This window comes from Pseudonaja textilis, chromosome 4 (assembly GCF_049901715.1).
Source record: "Pseudonaja textilis isolate UNSWEBS1 chromosome 4, rPseTex1.2, whole genome shotgun sequence".
Classification (NCBI taxonomy): domain Eukaryota; kingdom Metazoa; phylum Chordata; class Lepidosauria; order Squamata; family Elapidae; genus Pseudonaja; species Pseudonaja textilis.
The window spans coordinates 42343140-42361760 of record NC_141993.1 but is presented as its reverse complement, the minus strand read 5'-3'; the positions used below and the strand labels follow the sequence as shown (position 1 = coordinate 42361760).

Here is an 18621-nt window from a genome sequence, read left to right as displayed (position 1 = left end):
TCGATCCATCATATCTGACCTGATTAAATAAAGCATTTTACACATTTTCATCAGGTAGATGTAAAGTCTGATATCCTGTTTAAGCAACTGGGTTTTCAAAAATATATAATTCAGAGGGTCTGATTAACCAATTGCCAAAAAGTGGGATAGGGGAATTTTGGCAATGACATGCTATTCAAACATAAACTATTGTACAAGTTAAATTGCTCTATCTATATATTTGCAATATATGGAGGATGCCTGACTTCTTTGGTATTTAATAGATTTTTAGTTTCATCTCTCTTATAGGACACCTTGTTTGCATATTACAGTAGCCCATTTTGCAAAATCAAATTCACTCATTCTTATTTCAGTAACTTAACAATATTCCTTAAATTCATGTTTATTAATCTGTTTGAGACTTGTTTCTACTTAGGTTATTTTAACAAATTTCTTCATAAAAACACAGAGATTATCTATTTATATATTTATTTAAACATTTACATGTCCACCCAATCATATCAAGCATATCATCAAGCAACATGCAAGGAGTTCTGTTTCTGAGACTAACATAGATGAAGGTTTTGTTTTAAGTGCTAGCAACCCATATATGGTATCAAAATGTTCCCATTATCCTTTCCAAACCCATGCTTTTCCCATTTATTAAAGTATGTTCCTATTGCCTCTAGCTTTTTCCCTGCTTCTAAGCAGATAGCAGTGCTTATGACCTTCTTTGAGATAATTTCCATTGCAACCCAAGGGTATATTAATTCCAAGTTCAAAGTTGTTACCAGGAGTTAAACTGAAATTCCTACTACTACTGTACTGTCTGATTTCACCAGGCCATGTTGCAAGACTTGAAAGATTTTCAGGAAACATATTCTCCTCCTACTTCCCTATCATTGACATATGAGCATGTTCACTGTCTTAAGCATTTGGACCTTTATAGTTGTCCTCCGTGTGGCACCACTGAAAATCTCTTTTTAAGTGAAGCTCAAAAGGATAGGCAAAGAAAGCCGAGGCTGTTCGAGCAACTTCCATGTCCATCTGATATTCAAGGGGAAGTTTTGTACATGTTGAGGATAGGATGGCTCATTGCAACTGTAAGATATGTTGGGCTTTTATCTTTTTGCAATGTTAGTTGGAATTTATTGACTTCCACAGGCTATATTTGAACAGCAGCTTTCCTATGTATATGGAAAGATAATAAATGTATGATGGGTCTTCTTTGTGGTAAATAAATGGACACCTACATCCCATTCACCTTCTATTTATACATTACACAAAGGATGACATTGGAATTTGAATCCCTGAAAGATTTTTATTATGCCCTTTTTCATAAATCCAGGAAAAATAATACTTTACGAACCAAATGTTTGAATGATCAGCTTTAAGCCACTAACTTTTGCCATCTGAAATAAGAATTATATGAACACTAGAAAAGGTATCATTGGTTTTTTTTAAAAAAAATCTCAATTTCAATTCAGTTAGAAGACATCTTAAACTACCAATATATGAATGCCATTAGCAATTTTTATTTCCCTAATGAAATGCATAAAGTTCAGTGAAATTCACAGTGAGATGACAATGCAATGTACCTGGAGACTCAGACAATGTAAGGACATTTTTATATTCCAAATAACAGTAAGATGCTTAAAATCAATGGAACAGCATAGCAGACATGTTATATATAATGATCAGTATTTAGACATTTCAATTTATTCATATTTGTTAAAGGAAGAATGGATTCAAGGTAAAGTACTCATTAAAAATTATTGCTTTTATTGTATTTGTATTAGTAAAGAAATGAAATTTACTGTGAAGAAATATGATTAAAGTGACAGAAGATAAAAATTTATAACATGAATGCCAGACTTTTTTTCTGGTTTTAAAAGGACACAAGAAACTAGGGGAAAAATAAAATGATCAAAGAAACATTATTTGCTTATTTGATTTTATGTTAAGAAATATAACAAAAGGATTAATAAGAAAGGAATTTATAAAATTAGAATGAGAAAGACAACAATGAAAGGGGAAAGAAAAAGATGTTTATATTATAAGGAATTTTTATAATACAATATTAACAGATATAATTTTGTTTTCTACTAGTAAATATAGTAGAACCTTAATTTAGCAGTCATCAATTTAATGGGCTTTAAATTAATTGAGAAAAATTGAGTTCATACTTCACCATTATTTAGCCAACAATCACTCAGGTTTCATGGATAAATCCAAAATTTGTCTGGACAATTTATATATATTGTAATGCAGACAATGAACATTTTTTAGCTGATATCCTTTCTGTCAAAGGGGCAGAATATATCATATACATATATAGTTACAACCATACTTGAACTTAAAACTTTTCTTGCTAAATGAGACAATTTTTCAGTGAGTTTTGTCCCAGTTTACAACCTTTCTTGCCCCAGTTGTTAAGTGAATCACTGCAATTATTAAATTAGTAACATGCTTATTAAGCAAATCTGGCTTGCCAAATGACTCTGCTTGTCAGAAGGTCACAAAAGGGCCTCAGGAGACTGCAACCATCATACAGATGAGTCAGTTGCCAATCATCTGAATTTTGTTCGTGTGAACAAAGGAGGCTGCAGGGCTTGTAAGTGTGGGAAATGGTCATATGTTACTTTTTTCAGTGCTGTTGTAACTTTGAATGGTCACTAAACAAAACTGCAAATTGTGGACTACCTATATTGCTTTTTAAAGTTGATCGATATTTTCAATAACACATTAATGGCTGCCATAAACCTCTGAACACTGGAAAGCAAGAGCACAGAAATTGAAAATCCAGCCCTTGTAATTATTAATTTAATGGGTTATTATTGTACAGAAAATGTAGAAAATAGAGATTTGTCTAATCATGTAAAGCAGTTCTTTTAAGTTACATATTTCTTATAAATCTATAAGTATATAGTGTAGAAATATATCTTTATTTTCAATGTTCCATGAGCGTCTTGATATAATATATCCAATACCAATTAATATACTATGGTATATTTATTACCATAGCATATTAATTTAATATAGTGTAATTAAAGTATATTACACTACACATAATAAAGAAATATATCTTTATAGATATCTTTATTTATATCTATAATAAACAGATAAAAGTTGTCTAAATATTAAGTAAGCAAAAGATAGCTTATATAATTTTTTATGAATTTACAGCTGCAAATTAAAAAAAAATGTTCATAAGATGACATCTTCGCATTTCTACCATGTTTTCCTAACTTTGGGTGGAAATGTCCACAGCTGCCTCCTATTAGAAAAGTTGAAATGGTTGGACATTTATATTAATATTCTCCTCATTATGGAGATTGCCATCTCACATACTATATGCTGTGCCTATTTTAATAAAAAATATCAAAGTTGGATGATCATTTGGAATCCTCTCAGATTAGAATGTAGTTGTTTTTGATATCATGACCAAACCTTGTGCAACTGCTACTATAGAGTATCAGCATTTGGGCAAATTGAATTTATTGCTGTTATTTTGTACTTTTATTTAAAACTGATATAAATGACTCGGTGTATTTTAGCATTTTGAGTAATTTAAAGTTGACAGTCCAATTTTATTCATTAGACATTGCAGATTAAGAATTGCAACAAAATGCGGCAGACTGCAAGTATGCTGTTCAGAGTCCTGCCTGCTTTTGTTATTCTGTTTACTTGATTTGCTATTTGTCCCTCTTTCATACCAACTCATATGGGTCCCTACTTCTATTTTTGGTCTTCCCTTATCTGGCATTTTCCTCCCTAAATACTGTATGTCAAGAAAATTGTTCATTACTTACAATGGCTTATTAGGTGCTCTAAATTTTCTTTTCAATGGGGTCTTTTATTATATGATCATAGTGAGGGAAGTCAGTTAATAAGTCTTTATTGATTACAAGGTTCCAGCAACAATTTGTTACTAAAATTTAATAAAAGCAATTCAAAATTAAATTTGATAGAATACTATTTAAAATGGAACTTGATAAAATACAGTTTAAAATGGAATCTAGACAAAATACGATTTAAGATGAAATAGTAATAAAATACAATCCAAAATAAAATTGTAATAATGTACAATAATTTAAGATATAGATAAAATATAATAACATTATATTTTGGAATCGCCCTTGCAATCTACTCCAATCAATCCCACATATGCAGATCTCAACCGAATCATTTTGTTTAAATACTGTGCTACTTTAGGTGTTATTTTCAAGTTCTGGCCGGACATAAGGTAAGTTATTTTGATATGGGTATCCCAAAGGGTCATTCGTCTGATATATAGACCAAGATACCTGTCTCTCATCCTCTTATACAGGCAACAGTCAAATAGGATGTGAGCCAGGTCCTCTACCTCTGCTGCTCCGCAAATGCAGAGATGTACAGTATTGCATGAAATCTCCCTTATCTAACCATTGTGTCAAGCTGTTCAAATCTCGCTCTCATGAATATCTCCCTAAGGTGTTTTGGGAGTTGTAACTTCAAGTAGCTATCTACTTGAAAAGTACATTTGTATTTACTCAACCATTTCAAGTTACCTACCTTATCAGTTTGTGCATCTATATCCTTAATTCTTTGGGCAACTCTTTTTTTAGATTATTCTGTTACACAAGAGATAGGAAGACCACAGCTTCTTACAAAATTTGTTAGTTTAATGATCCAGAAGATTTGTGATTGTAATTTTATTTGCTCTTGTAGGCATAATTTGGGTAGTCTATCAGTCTCCATTTCATTGACTTTGCACCAGTAGTTATAAGCTCTAATTTTAGATAATGCCTGAATTATATAAATTCCCAATTCAGCTCTAACTGTTGCAGCAGATGTTCTTGGGTCTACACCCAAAATACAACTCAAATGCTGGAACTGTGTTTGTTCTAAGACTGTGGTCGAGTAAAGACCCCAAATTTCTGCTCCATACAAGAACATTTTGGTAACCTTAGCCTTATAAACCTTGATTAATGGGACTAGGGACCCTGGATAACTATGGTTTTTTAGTTTGAGCAATAAATTCAAATGGGCTTTTGCTCTAAATGTATTCCATTGATGATGGCAGGCCCAAGATCCAGTCTTGGAAAAAGTTACGCCCAAATAAACAAAGGAATTAACCTGTTCAATTGGTTCACCATCCAATTGCCACCTACGTCTCTAATGGTTTCTTCCAAACACCATTATTTTTGATTTAGATTTACTAATGATTAGAGAGTTATCCTGGCAATAAGAGCTAAATCTTCTTAATAGCCTACGTAATCCTAGTGTATATGATAATAAAATCATATCATCAGCATAAAGCAAGCTGTTACAGTTAAGTATTTAAGATCATCGCCATGTGTACCATGGTATGCTTCATTAACCCTGGCAAGTCATTGATGTATAAATTTAATAATAATGGGGCCAGGATACACCCTTGCCTTATCCCTTTATTTGTGCAAATCCTGTTAGTCAGGGCCCCGTTAACCCCTACTGCACCCTCAAATAGGTACTTGTGTAGAGGGCTTTAATCAAAGCCAGGAGTCTGGGTCCTATTTTACGAGATGTCAGTTTAGTCCATAGTACGTCTCTATTTACCAAATCAAATGTTGCTGTAAGGTCTATGAAAGCATCAAACAGGGGTCTTCTCTTATAGGCATATTTGGCAATTAAATGATTCAAGACAAAGCAGTTATCAATAGATCTGCCTTGTCTAAAACCTGCTTGTTCTTCTGTGAAGATGTTGTTTTCCTCTACCCAGATTTCAATTCTGTTCAAAAGGTATCTAGCATATATTTTTGCTACAATGTCAATCAGGCTGATGAGCCTATAATTACTAGGATCCTTTTTATTCCCTTTTTTATATACGGGGACAATTATTGCCATCTTCCACCCATCTGGTATATGGCAGGTGTTATTTATGTGTGTAAAAAAGCCTGCTAATACAGGGCCCCACCAAACGAGGGAAGTCATTTCAGTAAGAAATATATTTCCACGATTTCTCCTCTAGAGGGATTTATTTTGTTAGATTTCACCGCTATAACTATTCTTCAAAACTAGTAAATTATATATTATAAATCAATAAAATTTGTTATAAAATCTAGTCTTGTTTTAGAGACAACTGTCCTGTTTTTATATTTTATATTCTAAAGCACTTAACTATTTCCCTGGTAATTGATGTAGATATAGCTAAAATTTAACTTGCTACCAATACAACTGAGTGTTTAGCACAGGAACCTCTGAGACATTAGACTCCAGGGTTGCCATAGATGAAAATATATCCACCCCATAAATCACCCCATGAAAGGTATAAGTGAAACTGGACCTTTGCTACAGTCAGTCCTCATTTATTTGTTAGAGTATTCCCAGTAGTGCATTAAATTTTAACAAAATAAGGAGCCAAATACACAGCCTTCCTTCTGTCACCAAAAATTCTCCTGAACAAGACTTTGTCTGTTACATCCAAAACAGCAGGGTTACAGTTTACCAGCTGAATGAGGAAAGAGAAGCAAGTTCAAAGGCCTTGTGCCTAGATACCTGTAGGAGCTGTATCTTCAAAAGGAACATTCACATCTCCTGCTCTTGCTGGTACATTCCAGGTAGCATAAACATCATAGTGGACACGCTGAGTAAAAACCCAAAATGAATTGTTGAAGTGGTAACTACACCAGAGTTATTGAAAAGAAGACATTATAGGAAAGACCCCTGCCAACCATTATCATACTTTGTTATGTTTATAGCCATATTTTCATTAAGGACAAACTTTCACTCTGACAGTATGATACTCATTCACAATCGGCAAAAGTATTTGAGTTGTGTCACTTCCTTGTAAATTTCCATTATTATTTTGTTTTTGAAGCAAAGGTTTAATGGGCTATCATGTTGTTTCTAGCTTAGCCCAATAAAAGACTAAACTTAGTAGATCTTATTTATTTACTGCTTAGAGTAAAAAAGTTTATCGATTACCAAAGCTACAAAATGTTCCTTTTCATATATAATGAATGTTTTTGAGGTCATTTTATAAAGTTACATAAATACCAAATAATTTCCTGAGGTTCTAGCACCATTTTGAAATTCATTCTTATTTTGATTCATGATATTTTACAAACGTTTCTAATGTAGATATAGTTAGCTTCACTTGGTTCATATTATTTATGAGAACTTTCCAAAATGATAAATTTTCTGCAAATGAAGTTGAAAAGAAGAGTTGAATGTGGAAGAACATGACAATCCTTATGTATGTTTAATTCTTAAAGTTGTCAGTAAAACCCCTGTTTATTTAACCATGTTAAGATGCTGGTTTATGGTATAAGGAAAGAGCTTGAAATTTTAAGAATCAAATTAAATGCTAGATACATCCATCTGTATTCTTGAGTGCCATCTTTTCCCTATTATTTACTATCATTAATTACACTAGTACTTGTTTATGCATTATAGTTTTCTAAACAGTTATAGTGAGAAATGGTCTACTGTATGTTTAATATGTTTCACTATTTTGTTTTTTAACTCTTTTTGTAGGACCAGCTTGAATTTACATAATTTAGATTGTGCATTTGTGTGTCACAACTTTTTCATCAATCTTTATCCATACATTTTTTCTTAAACTATATTCTATATTAATGGAATCAAATGTTCAAAAGAAGGAGTATAATTTAAATTATTATTATTATACCATTTAACTGTGTGTTTTTAGTGTTTTACAGCATTATTGTAAGGATTGCAAAATAGTCCTTTTCCCTCATCTCCTTTTGTAAGATGCTTTTGTAACAGTCCTTTTATGTATTTATGTTTCATTCAGGGAAAGAAGAAGAAGAGGAAAAGGGACAAGCAGCCAGGAGAAACCAATGGTAAGTAAAACTTGTATTTCTTCCTTATAGAAACAAGGAAGGCCATAATTTCCTAATTAGAAAGTTAGAAAGTTTGTAGCCTTATTTCTTAGAAGTCCATTAGTCCATCCAGCTTCTTCCTGCTGGGTTTTAAATATCACTAAAATTGGTTTCATACTGCTTGCCTTTTAAAACATGTAGCCAAATAAGTGCATGGACACTCCTGTAATAGTAGTTACATTTTTCTTTAATAAACTACAAAGCCATTCACCATAGTGCCATAGTTTGTTAATGCATATGGCATTTTTATCTTAAGATATTTGCTATGTATCTGTGGGTGGGTGTGTGTGTGCGTGTGTGTGTGTGCATCTGTGAGTTGAACGTTAATTTGGGCTGAACCTGTGTGGTCTGATGCATGCCTTTATAGTGGTAAATTACAGCCATTGTTTTTTATAAAATTAAGGAGGTTTGCCATTCTTTCTAGAAAATTAGAAATACTGCATAGGCAATCTTATAGTCAATTTTGAAAAAACCCTGATTAATTTTTTCCCTTTGAAGCCTTTGTATAATTTGTTCTTTTTTTTCAGAACACAGCGAATGTTTCCTAAATCCTTGCCTTTCACTTCCTCCGATTACAGGTGCTAATGTCATTTTCAGCCATTTAAAAGTAGTTGCGTAAATTGCTTTTCATTTTTTTCCTCCTACCATTTTAGATTTTATTAACATTCAAACACTGAGATAACAATAATCATTCACACATCTGTAGCATACATGTATATTTATAATGTACTATGATTGATAGTTTTGTTTTCTTTATGAATTGTTATTCATTACAATGGCAATTAAACAGTAATGCAGTAAAAGTAACTCAGTTGTACTAACTGTGCAAATTGAATATGCAGTATTTCTTTAAAGAGACTGATCTAAATTAAAAAACCCTTAATAACGAACCTCCTTAATCTAATGGCATTTCACGCAGCACCCACTAAGTCTTTTCATGCCAGCATGCAACCACAGTTTTTTTTTTTAAAAAAATATATATTTTATTATCCATTTCTACTCCATTCATGGCTATTCTCTGCTTTACTTGCATACTGCTTGCTTCTGATCATTTTTATTTCTGGCTGAAACTAACATATCCATTTTGCTGTCTGCTTATTCTGAACCATTTTTTAAAAAAGAATAAAAGAACAATAAATGGAATGTTTACTTCAAAGCTGCATTATCCCCCAACCCCTTTGCCCTCTTCCAAAAGAAACTTTTCTTTTATTCCATTTTGTTTCAGTTTAAAGAAGAAAGCATGTTGTAGATCTTCATATTGAACTGCTCCTCCCTACGCTTTTTTTGTGTTTGATATCTATCCCAACTGTGCAGTCCATCAAGCCTTGTTCTCACGTAGCTTCTTTTGCATCTGAAGCTTATGAAGGAACAGTTGATGGCTGCCTTTTCAGTGGCTCTTAACTGGTTAAAGTTTATGTTTTATAGACAGTCCTTTCCAGGGATACTGCAGCTTTAATTGCAACAGCTAATCTCAATAGTTTGATAAATGCAGTAATTACTAATTTTTTTTAAAAAAAGAAAAGAAATGAACAATCAAACGTTTATATTATACAGTTAATAATGAGGTCATTGATTTTATTTCCTTCTTATTTTTATTTTTATTTCTTCTTTGTTTTCCTTTTTTTCCTTATCTTCTCTTTCTTTCTTTTCTCTCTTTCTCTCTTTTTGTGCTCGCTTCTTTCTTGACCTCATTCAGACCTGAGCGCTCCTAAGAAATGCCGAGCGCGCTTTGGCCTTGATCAACAGAATAACTGGTGCGGTCCCTGCAGGTGTGTATAGTCTCCCCCACCCCCCCAACTTGCAATGGCTGGTTTTGCAGCTGGTTTATTTGGTACTTTCCCTGCCCTTCCCTTTTCTCCTGCTTCGTTGCTTTGTAGCTCTGTGTTGTGATCTAGAACACACAAGGGAGTGGAATGCTGCTGTGAATGATCTTCTCTTTCTGTTTAAAGGAATTTGCTCTCCTTCACCCATTTTGTTTTCTTCCCTCTGCTTGTCACTGCCGCTAGCTGAAAAAAATTCCCACTGTAAGACAGCGTCAGCCTAGACTTGCACACACAATTCCATCATCCTCTCTGGAAAGTTGCATACATTGTTAGAAAACATTGCCAAACATTCTTTGATATCACAGTGCAGCAGTTCAGCAGAGAAGACACAGCGCTAAGTCAAGGAATGCACAGCAGGTGTAGGCATTGTAGGTGTGTGTCACCTTGCAGAGATCCTCTTTCTTTCATGCCCTTTGGTCTGAGAGATTGGCAGTGAACGGAGTGAAATGTTAGCTGTAGCTGAGATTTCGCATCCAACTGAGCTCTATCCACCATTGTGTTGTTGTTGTTGTTTTTTATGTTTACCTTGTGCTAACAGATGCAAATACTCCAAAGAAGTGTCGGGCATTGTTCGGGCTTGACCGACAGACTTTATGGTGCAAACCGTGCAGGTATATAACCATTAGGCTTTGGGGAAGTAAATGAATTTTGTCATCTTAGTGTTACATGTGTGCTTTATTTTTAACCCTTTCCTCTTCCTGCTCTCTTCCTTGCTTCTGTGAGATCAGATTGCTGATAAATTTTTATCTTCGACATTCTTTGCTGATTCAATACAAATTCAATTTTCTTCTTTGAACAATGATATATCTTTTGGTACCTGAACTGCATTGGTTACACACACACGCTCATCTATGGAAAGTAACTCACATTTTTTAATCCAAGCAAGAAACTTTCTTGTGTTAAGTAAGCATTTACCTAAGGATCTCTGTGTATGTCTAGAGTCTCCAAAGGCTATTAAGAGGCTTTATCATTTGCAACAAGATATACTCAGATCTGAGCAAAGAAAATGCAAATTGGTATTTTACCACTCACAATGTTGAATCATTCAATTGATGAATGGCTTTTTACTAATGGAACAATTTTATGCCTTCTCCTCCAATGCTCTGCACTCCTTTAGGCATGTCATTTATGCAATAAAAAGGGGGCACAACTATGGGAAAGGAATTCATCACTTGATCTGAGGTTCATCTTATGACTAAAATGTATAGTTGGCACACACAGAAGTCACCTAGAAGAAATATTTATACTAGTGCATTTGTTAATTCAAGTTGAGAATGAAAGGCACCCAAAACAACAATGGAAACAATCTTCTGCAGGTTTAAGCTCCCTTGGTAAATTCTGTAGGCACATGGTGAAGGGAAGCAAACTATCTTTCTTTCTGCATTTTTCCCCTAATATGGTTAAATTTGTTATTTCTCTGTTCTGATCCAAGCAGTCTTTGAATTTGGACTATTATGATGGTAGGTATTTCAATCTGACACACACTCTTTTCTGTATGTAGTGCTTCCCTCTTCACCTTCCCCTCTGATTCACACCCTTATCATATGCTTCATTCCTTTTTTTAGAAAGTAGAGCAATTATTCATGTTATATGCATGCCAGTTCTATTAGTTTTGTGATGCTGAGCTATACACATGGATTGAAAATGATACATCTAATTAATAGATAAAGTCCATGCATAGTTCTGGGGAAGGGGCGTTGAATTCCACCTATATCCTGTAATTTTCCATGCATGCTTAAGAACTATGATTTGTGTGAGAGAAGCAATAATAATAGCAAATGCTGTTGTCAAGTCATATATTAAATGCCTAAATTTTATAGCTAAAACTTATATGACCAAAGGCATCTATTCTTGTATTAATCAAACATGGTATATTGAGGTAATGTTCCAAATTTGTATTCGGTAAAACCACATGTTTTGAGCTGGGAAAGATCAGCAGTGTTGAATCCACCCATTTGGCTGAAGCCACAGAAGCAGCAGGGAGAAAAAGATCCACTTATTTAAGTAATAGAAGATTTTGGCATAGGTATTTCCAATAGACATTACATCTGTGCATTGCTATATTTACTCTACCCTGGCCTGCAAAAAGGATAATAGAATATAGTTTCTAATACACTACAAGGCCTTTAAAAAACCCTTTGGGTGGGTCATATCTTGAGAGAAGAATGGAAAGGGATGGCATTGATTAGCAGATGTAATTTCCAGCTTACCGTCACTACTCTAAATTACAGTAGCATCTTTCATTAATCATCTATTGTAACTGGAATTTCCAGTTTTAAAATTTCTTGTTATTGATGTGGAATGCTTTTAGTATACTATCCTTGAGTTGTGCAGATTAAAAAGGACATGTTTAAAAAGAACATAATTTCATCTGGACGAAAAAACATTGTTCAGACTAGGACTTGGAAGTATAATGTGTATAAGTTTAGTCTTGTAAATTAAAAACAATGTAAATAATAGCAGATTACAGCCCTTAAACACCATGTGGCTTTATTAATACACTACAAGTTCATTAATGGAATAGATTTCAAACAGACAAATAATATTGTTAATTTTGAAAAATCAGGTTCAGGTTTGTAATAAGTAAGACCAAGCAGCTACTCTCATGTCACTATAGAAAACTTAGTAGTCCACCTCTTTATTGATTTCTTGCACTCAGAAGGAATAGTGGTCTATTCTTCATAGTCCCATTTGGCTACAACATTGAAATTAAAGGTTTGTTTGAATTTTATTTTTAATATCACTTCTAATGTAGATAAGGAAGTAATTGTAGAATAATAAAGTATCCTCAGATTTCATTTGGGTTAGATTATCTATGTGGGATGAAATACCATTTATTGAACATTATATACTTTGTTCAAAGATATATTGATTGCTTAATTGAACATGATTTTAAGCTAAATATTTTGTCCACACTCTGGTAATTCAGAGTGCATTATCTATCTGGTAGTATATATTCAGTGAAACACCCTAAGTATGTTTGTGTGTGTTTTTAAATGAAGCAAGCTACTAATCCTTGAATATATGAATAAAATATTGAAGATAATATATACATTCTGAATAATTAAATGCTGAGGTAGCCTGACTGGAATATCCAGTGGTCAAACTTCTTTTTTCCCTCATAATATTGGTTCAAATAGAATCAACTAGAAAATAACCAAATACCTGTTTTATAATTTGGAGGATCACAGGGTTTTCTAAAGAATAATCTGCATACAATAAGCTTACCATTTGTTTTGAAAATGTTTATAGCTTGAGAAAGTATAAATATGCTTCAGAAAAATAAAATAATAAAAAGAGAAGACACAGCAGCCTCTAGAATCCTCTCAGAATTCAAGGCTCATTAATCCAATTGTAAATGTATAGCTAATGTATTTCATCTGGGTGTGCAACAGTAATTGCACATGTCCTAAGGCACAATAATACCTGCTGTCTTTCAGTATGTAGAGATAAGTTTGCTCTAATTATACTGGATAAGAGACTGATTTTAATTTGAAGTGATTTTTAGAAACAATTGGCAGCAACCAAACTCTAACATCAGGAAAGAATACTGCAATAAAGTTTTTGGATTACACTACATTTTGACTTAATGTTTAGTATTTCCTTGGTTAAGTATTGCAATATATTTAAATTGAAAAAGGGGAAATTGGATGGTAGAGAGTAAAGGAAACTAAATTTTGAGTACTGATCCCAGCCCTACTGTACATGAAATGTTCAATGTAGGAATATTCATTATCACTGTCATCTCAGGACAAGAACTTTTGTTACTTTTCCTATTCACTGATCCTTATAGGTTATATCTTTGGCAACCAGAACCACAAAGAGAGGCATGTGTAAGATTGATGATGGAAGGAAGGGGGCTATATTTTGAAACCGTAGCCATTTACCATAAACAAGTATACACCTATGCTTTGTGCTGCATGGCCTGCCAGAACTTTCTACCAACAGCATGGGAAATTATCCACATGGTCCTATTGCATTTACTTGTAGGGACTTCTGTACTACTTGGAAAACTGCTTTGTTCAGGCAAGACTTTGCATGCCAAATGTCTTCATAGAATGAATTCTTCAAATATGAATAGCACTATGTTAGCATAATATTGCACATTTCCCATGGGTCGGTTAAAAAAAAACCAAAATGCTGCTTTAAACACTTATTCAGCAGCATTGCTTCTTTTCTGCCTATGGGGACTAATTAAAGAATAAGGCATAAAGGACATGATACCAGAACATTGAATTCCATTAATTTCAGCGTAATATAGTTGTGATTATTGTACATGAGATGTTTAGTAAGGTTCTGTTTAGAACCCACCAAATTGCTCTTTTTGTCTTTTTCTTGCCGTAATACAGCATGATTTGCTATTGCCTGCCATCTCGACATTTTCTGTTATTTTCTGACCTTTGTTACTACTCACTTTTAATGATTTCATTCTTAAATTTTATATGCATGGCTCTCTTAGTTTCCAGCATGGATCAGTACATTAGTGTGATTAAAATTCTCCATTCCCATAACAATTGAATGTGCTTTGGGCAGAAAATCTAACTATTGAGGGAAAATGTTTAGTTATCTAACTTTCCAAATATATATGAAAACTCCATGGAGCAAATGTTGTGAGATTCCAAGATTTATTTAATGTTTTTTAACATGGCCTGTTAGCTTCTTTATACCAAATAATTGGACCATCTTCTTCAGTATTGCCTAGACCAATGGTTGTGGTTTTAGATGAGAGGGAGTCTAAAGAAGTGAACCTGGGTCTTCAGAACAGAAACAAAACTCTAAATCACATATAATTTGTGATCAAAGCTGCAGCAGCAAAGGGCTGACATCCAAACAGAAAGCTGTGAAATAAAAAACAGCAACAATAACTGCGTATTACTTTAATAATTTAATATACTAATAACTTTCTGGTAACAGGAGCCTGTCTTCTATACGGGTTTTCTTTTCTCAGAATATTGCTTAACTGCAACCTATGGCAGTATCCATTATTCTTTTACCTTTTTTGGAATATTGGCTAATACTCTCATCATGATAGCAAATGTGCAAGTTATTTTCAGCTGATTAGTTTATTATACTCTCATGAATACATTTAGCAAAGAAAAACCAGTATTTCCTATGACCGGTTTATATTTGGTCTGCAAGCTACATTCATTGTTAGCATCCTATTTTTGTTCTCCCTATAGATATATCTGCTGAATATGATGCTGCATTGTGCATTGGACAGGTGTCATCTTTATATAAGTTTGATAAGTGGGGCATGGACTGTGGCTTGACATAATAGGGCTGATTTACTCTTTTAAGATGATACTGTTGCTTAATGTGTGCACTGCACCAACTGTTTAGACTTTCTTTAAGTTGCCAAAATAATTGAAATGACATTTCTAAAATCAAAGTAGAAATTGAATCCTCCCACCCGATCCTTATTAAAAAAAAAGAACAGAAAAATATATATGATAACTTAAACCCTGCAGGTAATACAACCAGTTATTCTTGTTAAGTTGGATGATACTTATATTAATCTTTCTTTTTCTTCATTCCCCACTTCTATTTTTCTTGTTACTTTTTCTTTTTCTTTTTTGTCTCTGACACTTTTTTTGTTCACTCTACATGGTGTGGTTCTAAACAGAAACCGTCAGAACTGATAGATCTTCATCTACTTTTGATTCATGAGAGGCAGGACTCAATGAAAGGAGATTCCTGAGTTAAACTAACAGAATGATATTTATTTCAATTGTACCTTGGTTTCCCACCAAAGGTTGGCCTTGGTGACAATTAAAAATTATAGAAATAAAATTTTAAATGGAATTTAAAATATTGATTCGGTATCCATCAGACAGAATCTGCAACATGGTAGTTGTTTAATGGAGTGAGAATATACAAAGCACAGAACTAAACAATAAAATGCATTCATTTAATGCAAAAGTAACATGAAACTTTTTATTAAAAGAGGCTAAAGAGCAAATTGCTCTAGATTTTAGAGACAGACTTCTGAAATAACGATTGTTCACTAGTAACTAGTACTATGTTGGTAAACCCATTGGACGTGATTAAGGAATCCAGCATCATTTGTTGGCCTATTTTTAAATTCATATTCTGATTACAATTCAATAGCATATTTTCTTGTACTTACAGGAGATTTTTTTTCTGTTTCTAGGAGAAAAAAAAAGTGCGTTCGCTACATACAAGGTGAAGGCAGCTGCGTCAGCCCACCCTCTTCAGATGGAAGCTTACTAGATTCTCCTCCATCTTCTCCTAACATGGTAGCCTCCCCCACAAGAGACTCAAAACTACAGACTGAACAGACTCAGCCTCTCTCGCTCACATTGAAACCTGATCCATTGGCACACCTTTCAATGATGCCACCTCAAACATCCTCCATAATCCTGACTGAAAGCTCTACTGGCAAATCCAATGGTCTGCCTGCTAGTAATTGTCAGAACGGGGCACTGGACCATCAGTCAGCCACTCTACAGCAATCAGCACCGGCGTCTTCGTTAGCTCAACCATCAACATCCTCTTTGCATTCCCATAATTCTTTGGCTGGGACACAACCTCAGCCCCTATCACTTGTAACTAAGTCTTTAGAATAGCTTTAGCTTCTGAGTGTTATTTTTATTTTTGTGTCAGGATATTTTTTTTCTCTCATTTGTATTTTTTTTTTTAAAAAAGGTGCCATATGGCTGGCTACATTAGTTAATGTCAATCAAGTTCATTGGTCAATATTTGACCCATTGTTATTTCATTTCTTTTTTTTAATATGTAGATGGAAAAGAAAGCCTCATGATTCTGCCAAAATTTTTATCAACAGCTGTCTAAAGTCTTTGTAGCGTTTAAAATATTATATATATATATATATATATATATACATATAAATATATATATACATAACTGTTATGTAGTTCCAATAGTTTAATTTCAAAGAACTGATTTTAAAAATGAAAAAGAAGCAATTTTGAAGCAGCCTTTGTTGAAGGTGTTGGTTCTTTATTATTTGTATTAAATACGAGCTTGCGAACCAATCATTTTACATCTGGTTTTTAAAAATTTTTAAAGGCACAACGAATGCAGTGCCACTAATTTTTTTCCCATTTTTTTTCTTTGTGCGATACAACTTTTTCTTGTGTTGTTACTTTTTATTGTTTAAATGTACAGAAACAAAGGTTAAAATATGTTAATATGCATTGTTCCATGGTGTTGTCCTTTTTGGGGGAGGGAATGCTACTCAATTAAAAAGTATCACAACGCTATTGGACCAGTAGTATTTATTGCTTTAGAAATTGCTTGTTGTTACCTGTATGTTGTCCATTTTTAAAATATTTTCCTTTTCCCCCTTCAGATGTTTTGTAAAGTTTTTTTCCTTTTAGTGTACACACCATATATATAAAACAACTCATTTGTACAAGGTTTTTAAGTTTATGTATAAATGTTATATATTTTTTGTTTATTACTTTTTGTTTTATTTACTTTAATTCTTTATTTTGTTTTCTATCACGCAGTTGCCACCAAATGGACATTTGCAGATGGATCAATAGTATGTATGTGTGTGTATATAAAGCTTATATATAAGCTTTAAAGCCATTACATGAAATAAGACTTGAAAATTTAGCACAGAACTTTTTTTGTGATGCTGTTGAAATGCAGCAGTGTCTCCTTTTGAAATACAAATAAATTTCCCTGCCAGTTGTAGGCTGTGAGCAAAACTTTATGTGCCAAAATTCTCAGTGATTTTTGTCTTTCCACAACAACTTTTTTACACTGTATTTTTTTCTTCATCCTGTTTTGCTGTGATGTTACATAGGTAGATATGTATGTAGTTTTTAATGTCACCTATTACAGATGTGTTTGGTAGCAGATTGTCCAGAAACCATTTAAAAATGAAGAGGTATTAACCCCTAAAGGGCCAAATTCTGTATATTAGACTGTTCATAAAAGGAAAAATCAGACTGCCACTTCTATGTACACTTAACTACATACAGGTAGGTAGCAAAGTTTAAAAAAAATCCTAGGCATGTTGATGTTGCAAAAAAAATTTTTTTTAAGATAAAATTCTGTATAAAGCTGAAAAAAAAATGTTCATCTGTTCACCCAGTGCCATTGTAGTTGACATGAAGCTATTGTAAAACTGTCTCCAGTTTTCTTTTCTGGTTTATTAAAGATGCTAACTATGACATATTTTTTTGGCGGGGGGAGGGATCCTTTGAATGTTTTCTAACAATTGTGATGTTACTGTTCCGTTTTATTGCTCTTATTCCAATTTTTCATTTTAATGGTTTGGAAGCCATTTTTGTAATGAATAAATGTCCATGCTGTACAGTATCTGTAGCATGCAGTTCTGGATTAATAAAAGCAACTTAGTATGTGCAGATGAAAAGTTTCAGCTCATTTACCATAGGCTTCCTTTAATCCTTGGTCTACACCACAGCCAAAAAGTTTTTCAACAATGTGCTGTTTGTCTCCATCTTATATAATATCTACATAATCTGTGTGTTTATAGCTTAATAAATTGTTATCAACTATGGTAAGGATAGTTATTAAATATTTATTAATTGCCTAATCTGAAGGCTGTGTAGAAAGTTTTGTATTCAGAACAATCTGCAATAGACTTGTGACCAATAAAAGACAGAGCAGGTAATTATTGCTAGGAATTGCCCAAATGCACCGTATGTACTAAATTTTAACCTCATGATCTAATTATTTTAGACAATCCTTGGGACAGTTGCTTTTTTTAAAATAAATAAGTAAATTCTTCCTTTAAAAGAGCTAAGAAATTCTAGTAGTTTCAAGGAGCAATTAAAAGAAAAAGCACACAAGTCTGAGTGCTTTTGCTTTCCATAGTTCCTTGCAGTAATTTCTTACATTATTTATTTGTTTGATTTGTATTCCACCTTTCTCCAGAAGCTCCAGGTGCTTAGTTGGAGATTTCCTTCAACATTGGAAGATTACAGACTTCTTCTTTC

At 33.3% G+C, this 18621-nt stretch overlaps 1 protein-coding gene across 22 annotated transcripts in view; it reads left to right on the top strand.

Annotated features, from left to right (window-relative positions):
* Nucleotides 1-18035, top strand: part of TCF7L2 (transcription factor 7 like 2) — a 220498-nt gene extending 202463 nt beyond the window's left edge. For 7 of the 22 annotated variants that reach the window (XM_087932721.1, XM_087932724.1, XM_087932723.1 and 4 more), the window contains exons 11-14: nucleotides 7757-7805; nucleotides 8372-8422; nucleotides 9541-9613; nucleotides 15819-18035. In XM_087932721.1, the coding sequence (XP_087788847.1) occupies nucleotides 7757-7805; nucleotides 8372-8422; nucleotides 9541-9613; nucleotides 15819-16254 (609 nt within the window). In that variant the 3' untranslated portion in view covers nucleotides 16255-18035. Of the gene's footprint in view, nucleotides 1-7756; nucleotides 7806-8371; nucleotides 8423-9540; nucleotides 9614-10205; nucleotides 10279-15818 lie in introns of all 22 variants that reach the window. The other 15 variants (XM_026704780.2, XM_026704785.2, XM_026704782.2 and 12 more) reach the window with 6 other exon arrangements.
* The last annotated feature ends 586 nt before the right edge of the window (nucleotides 18036-18621 follow it).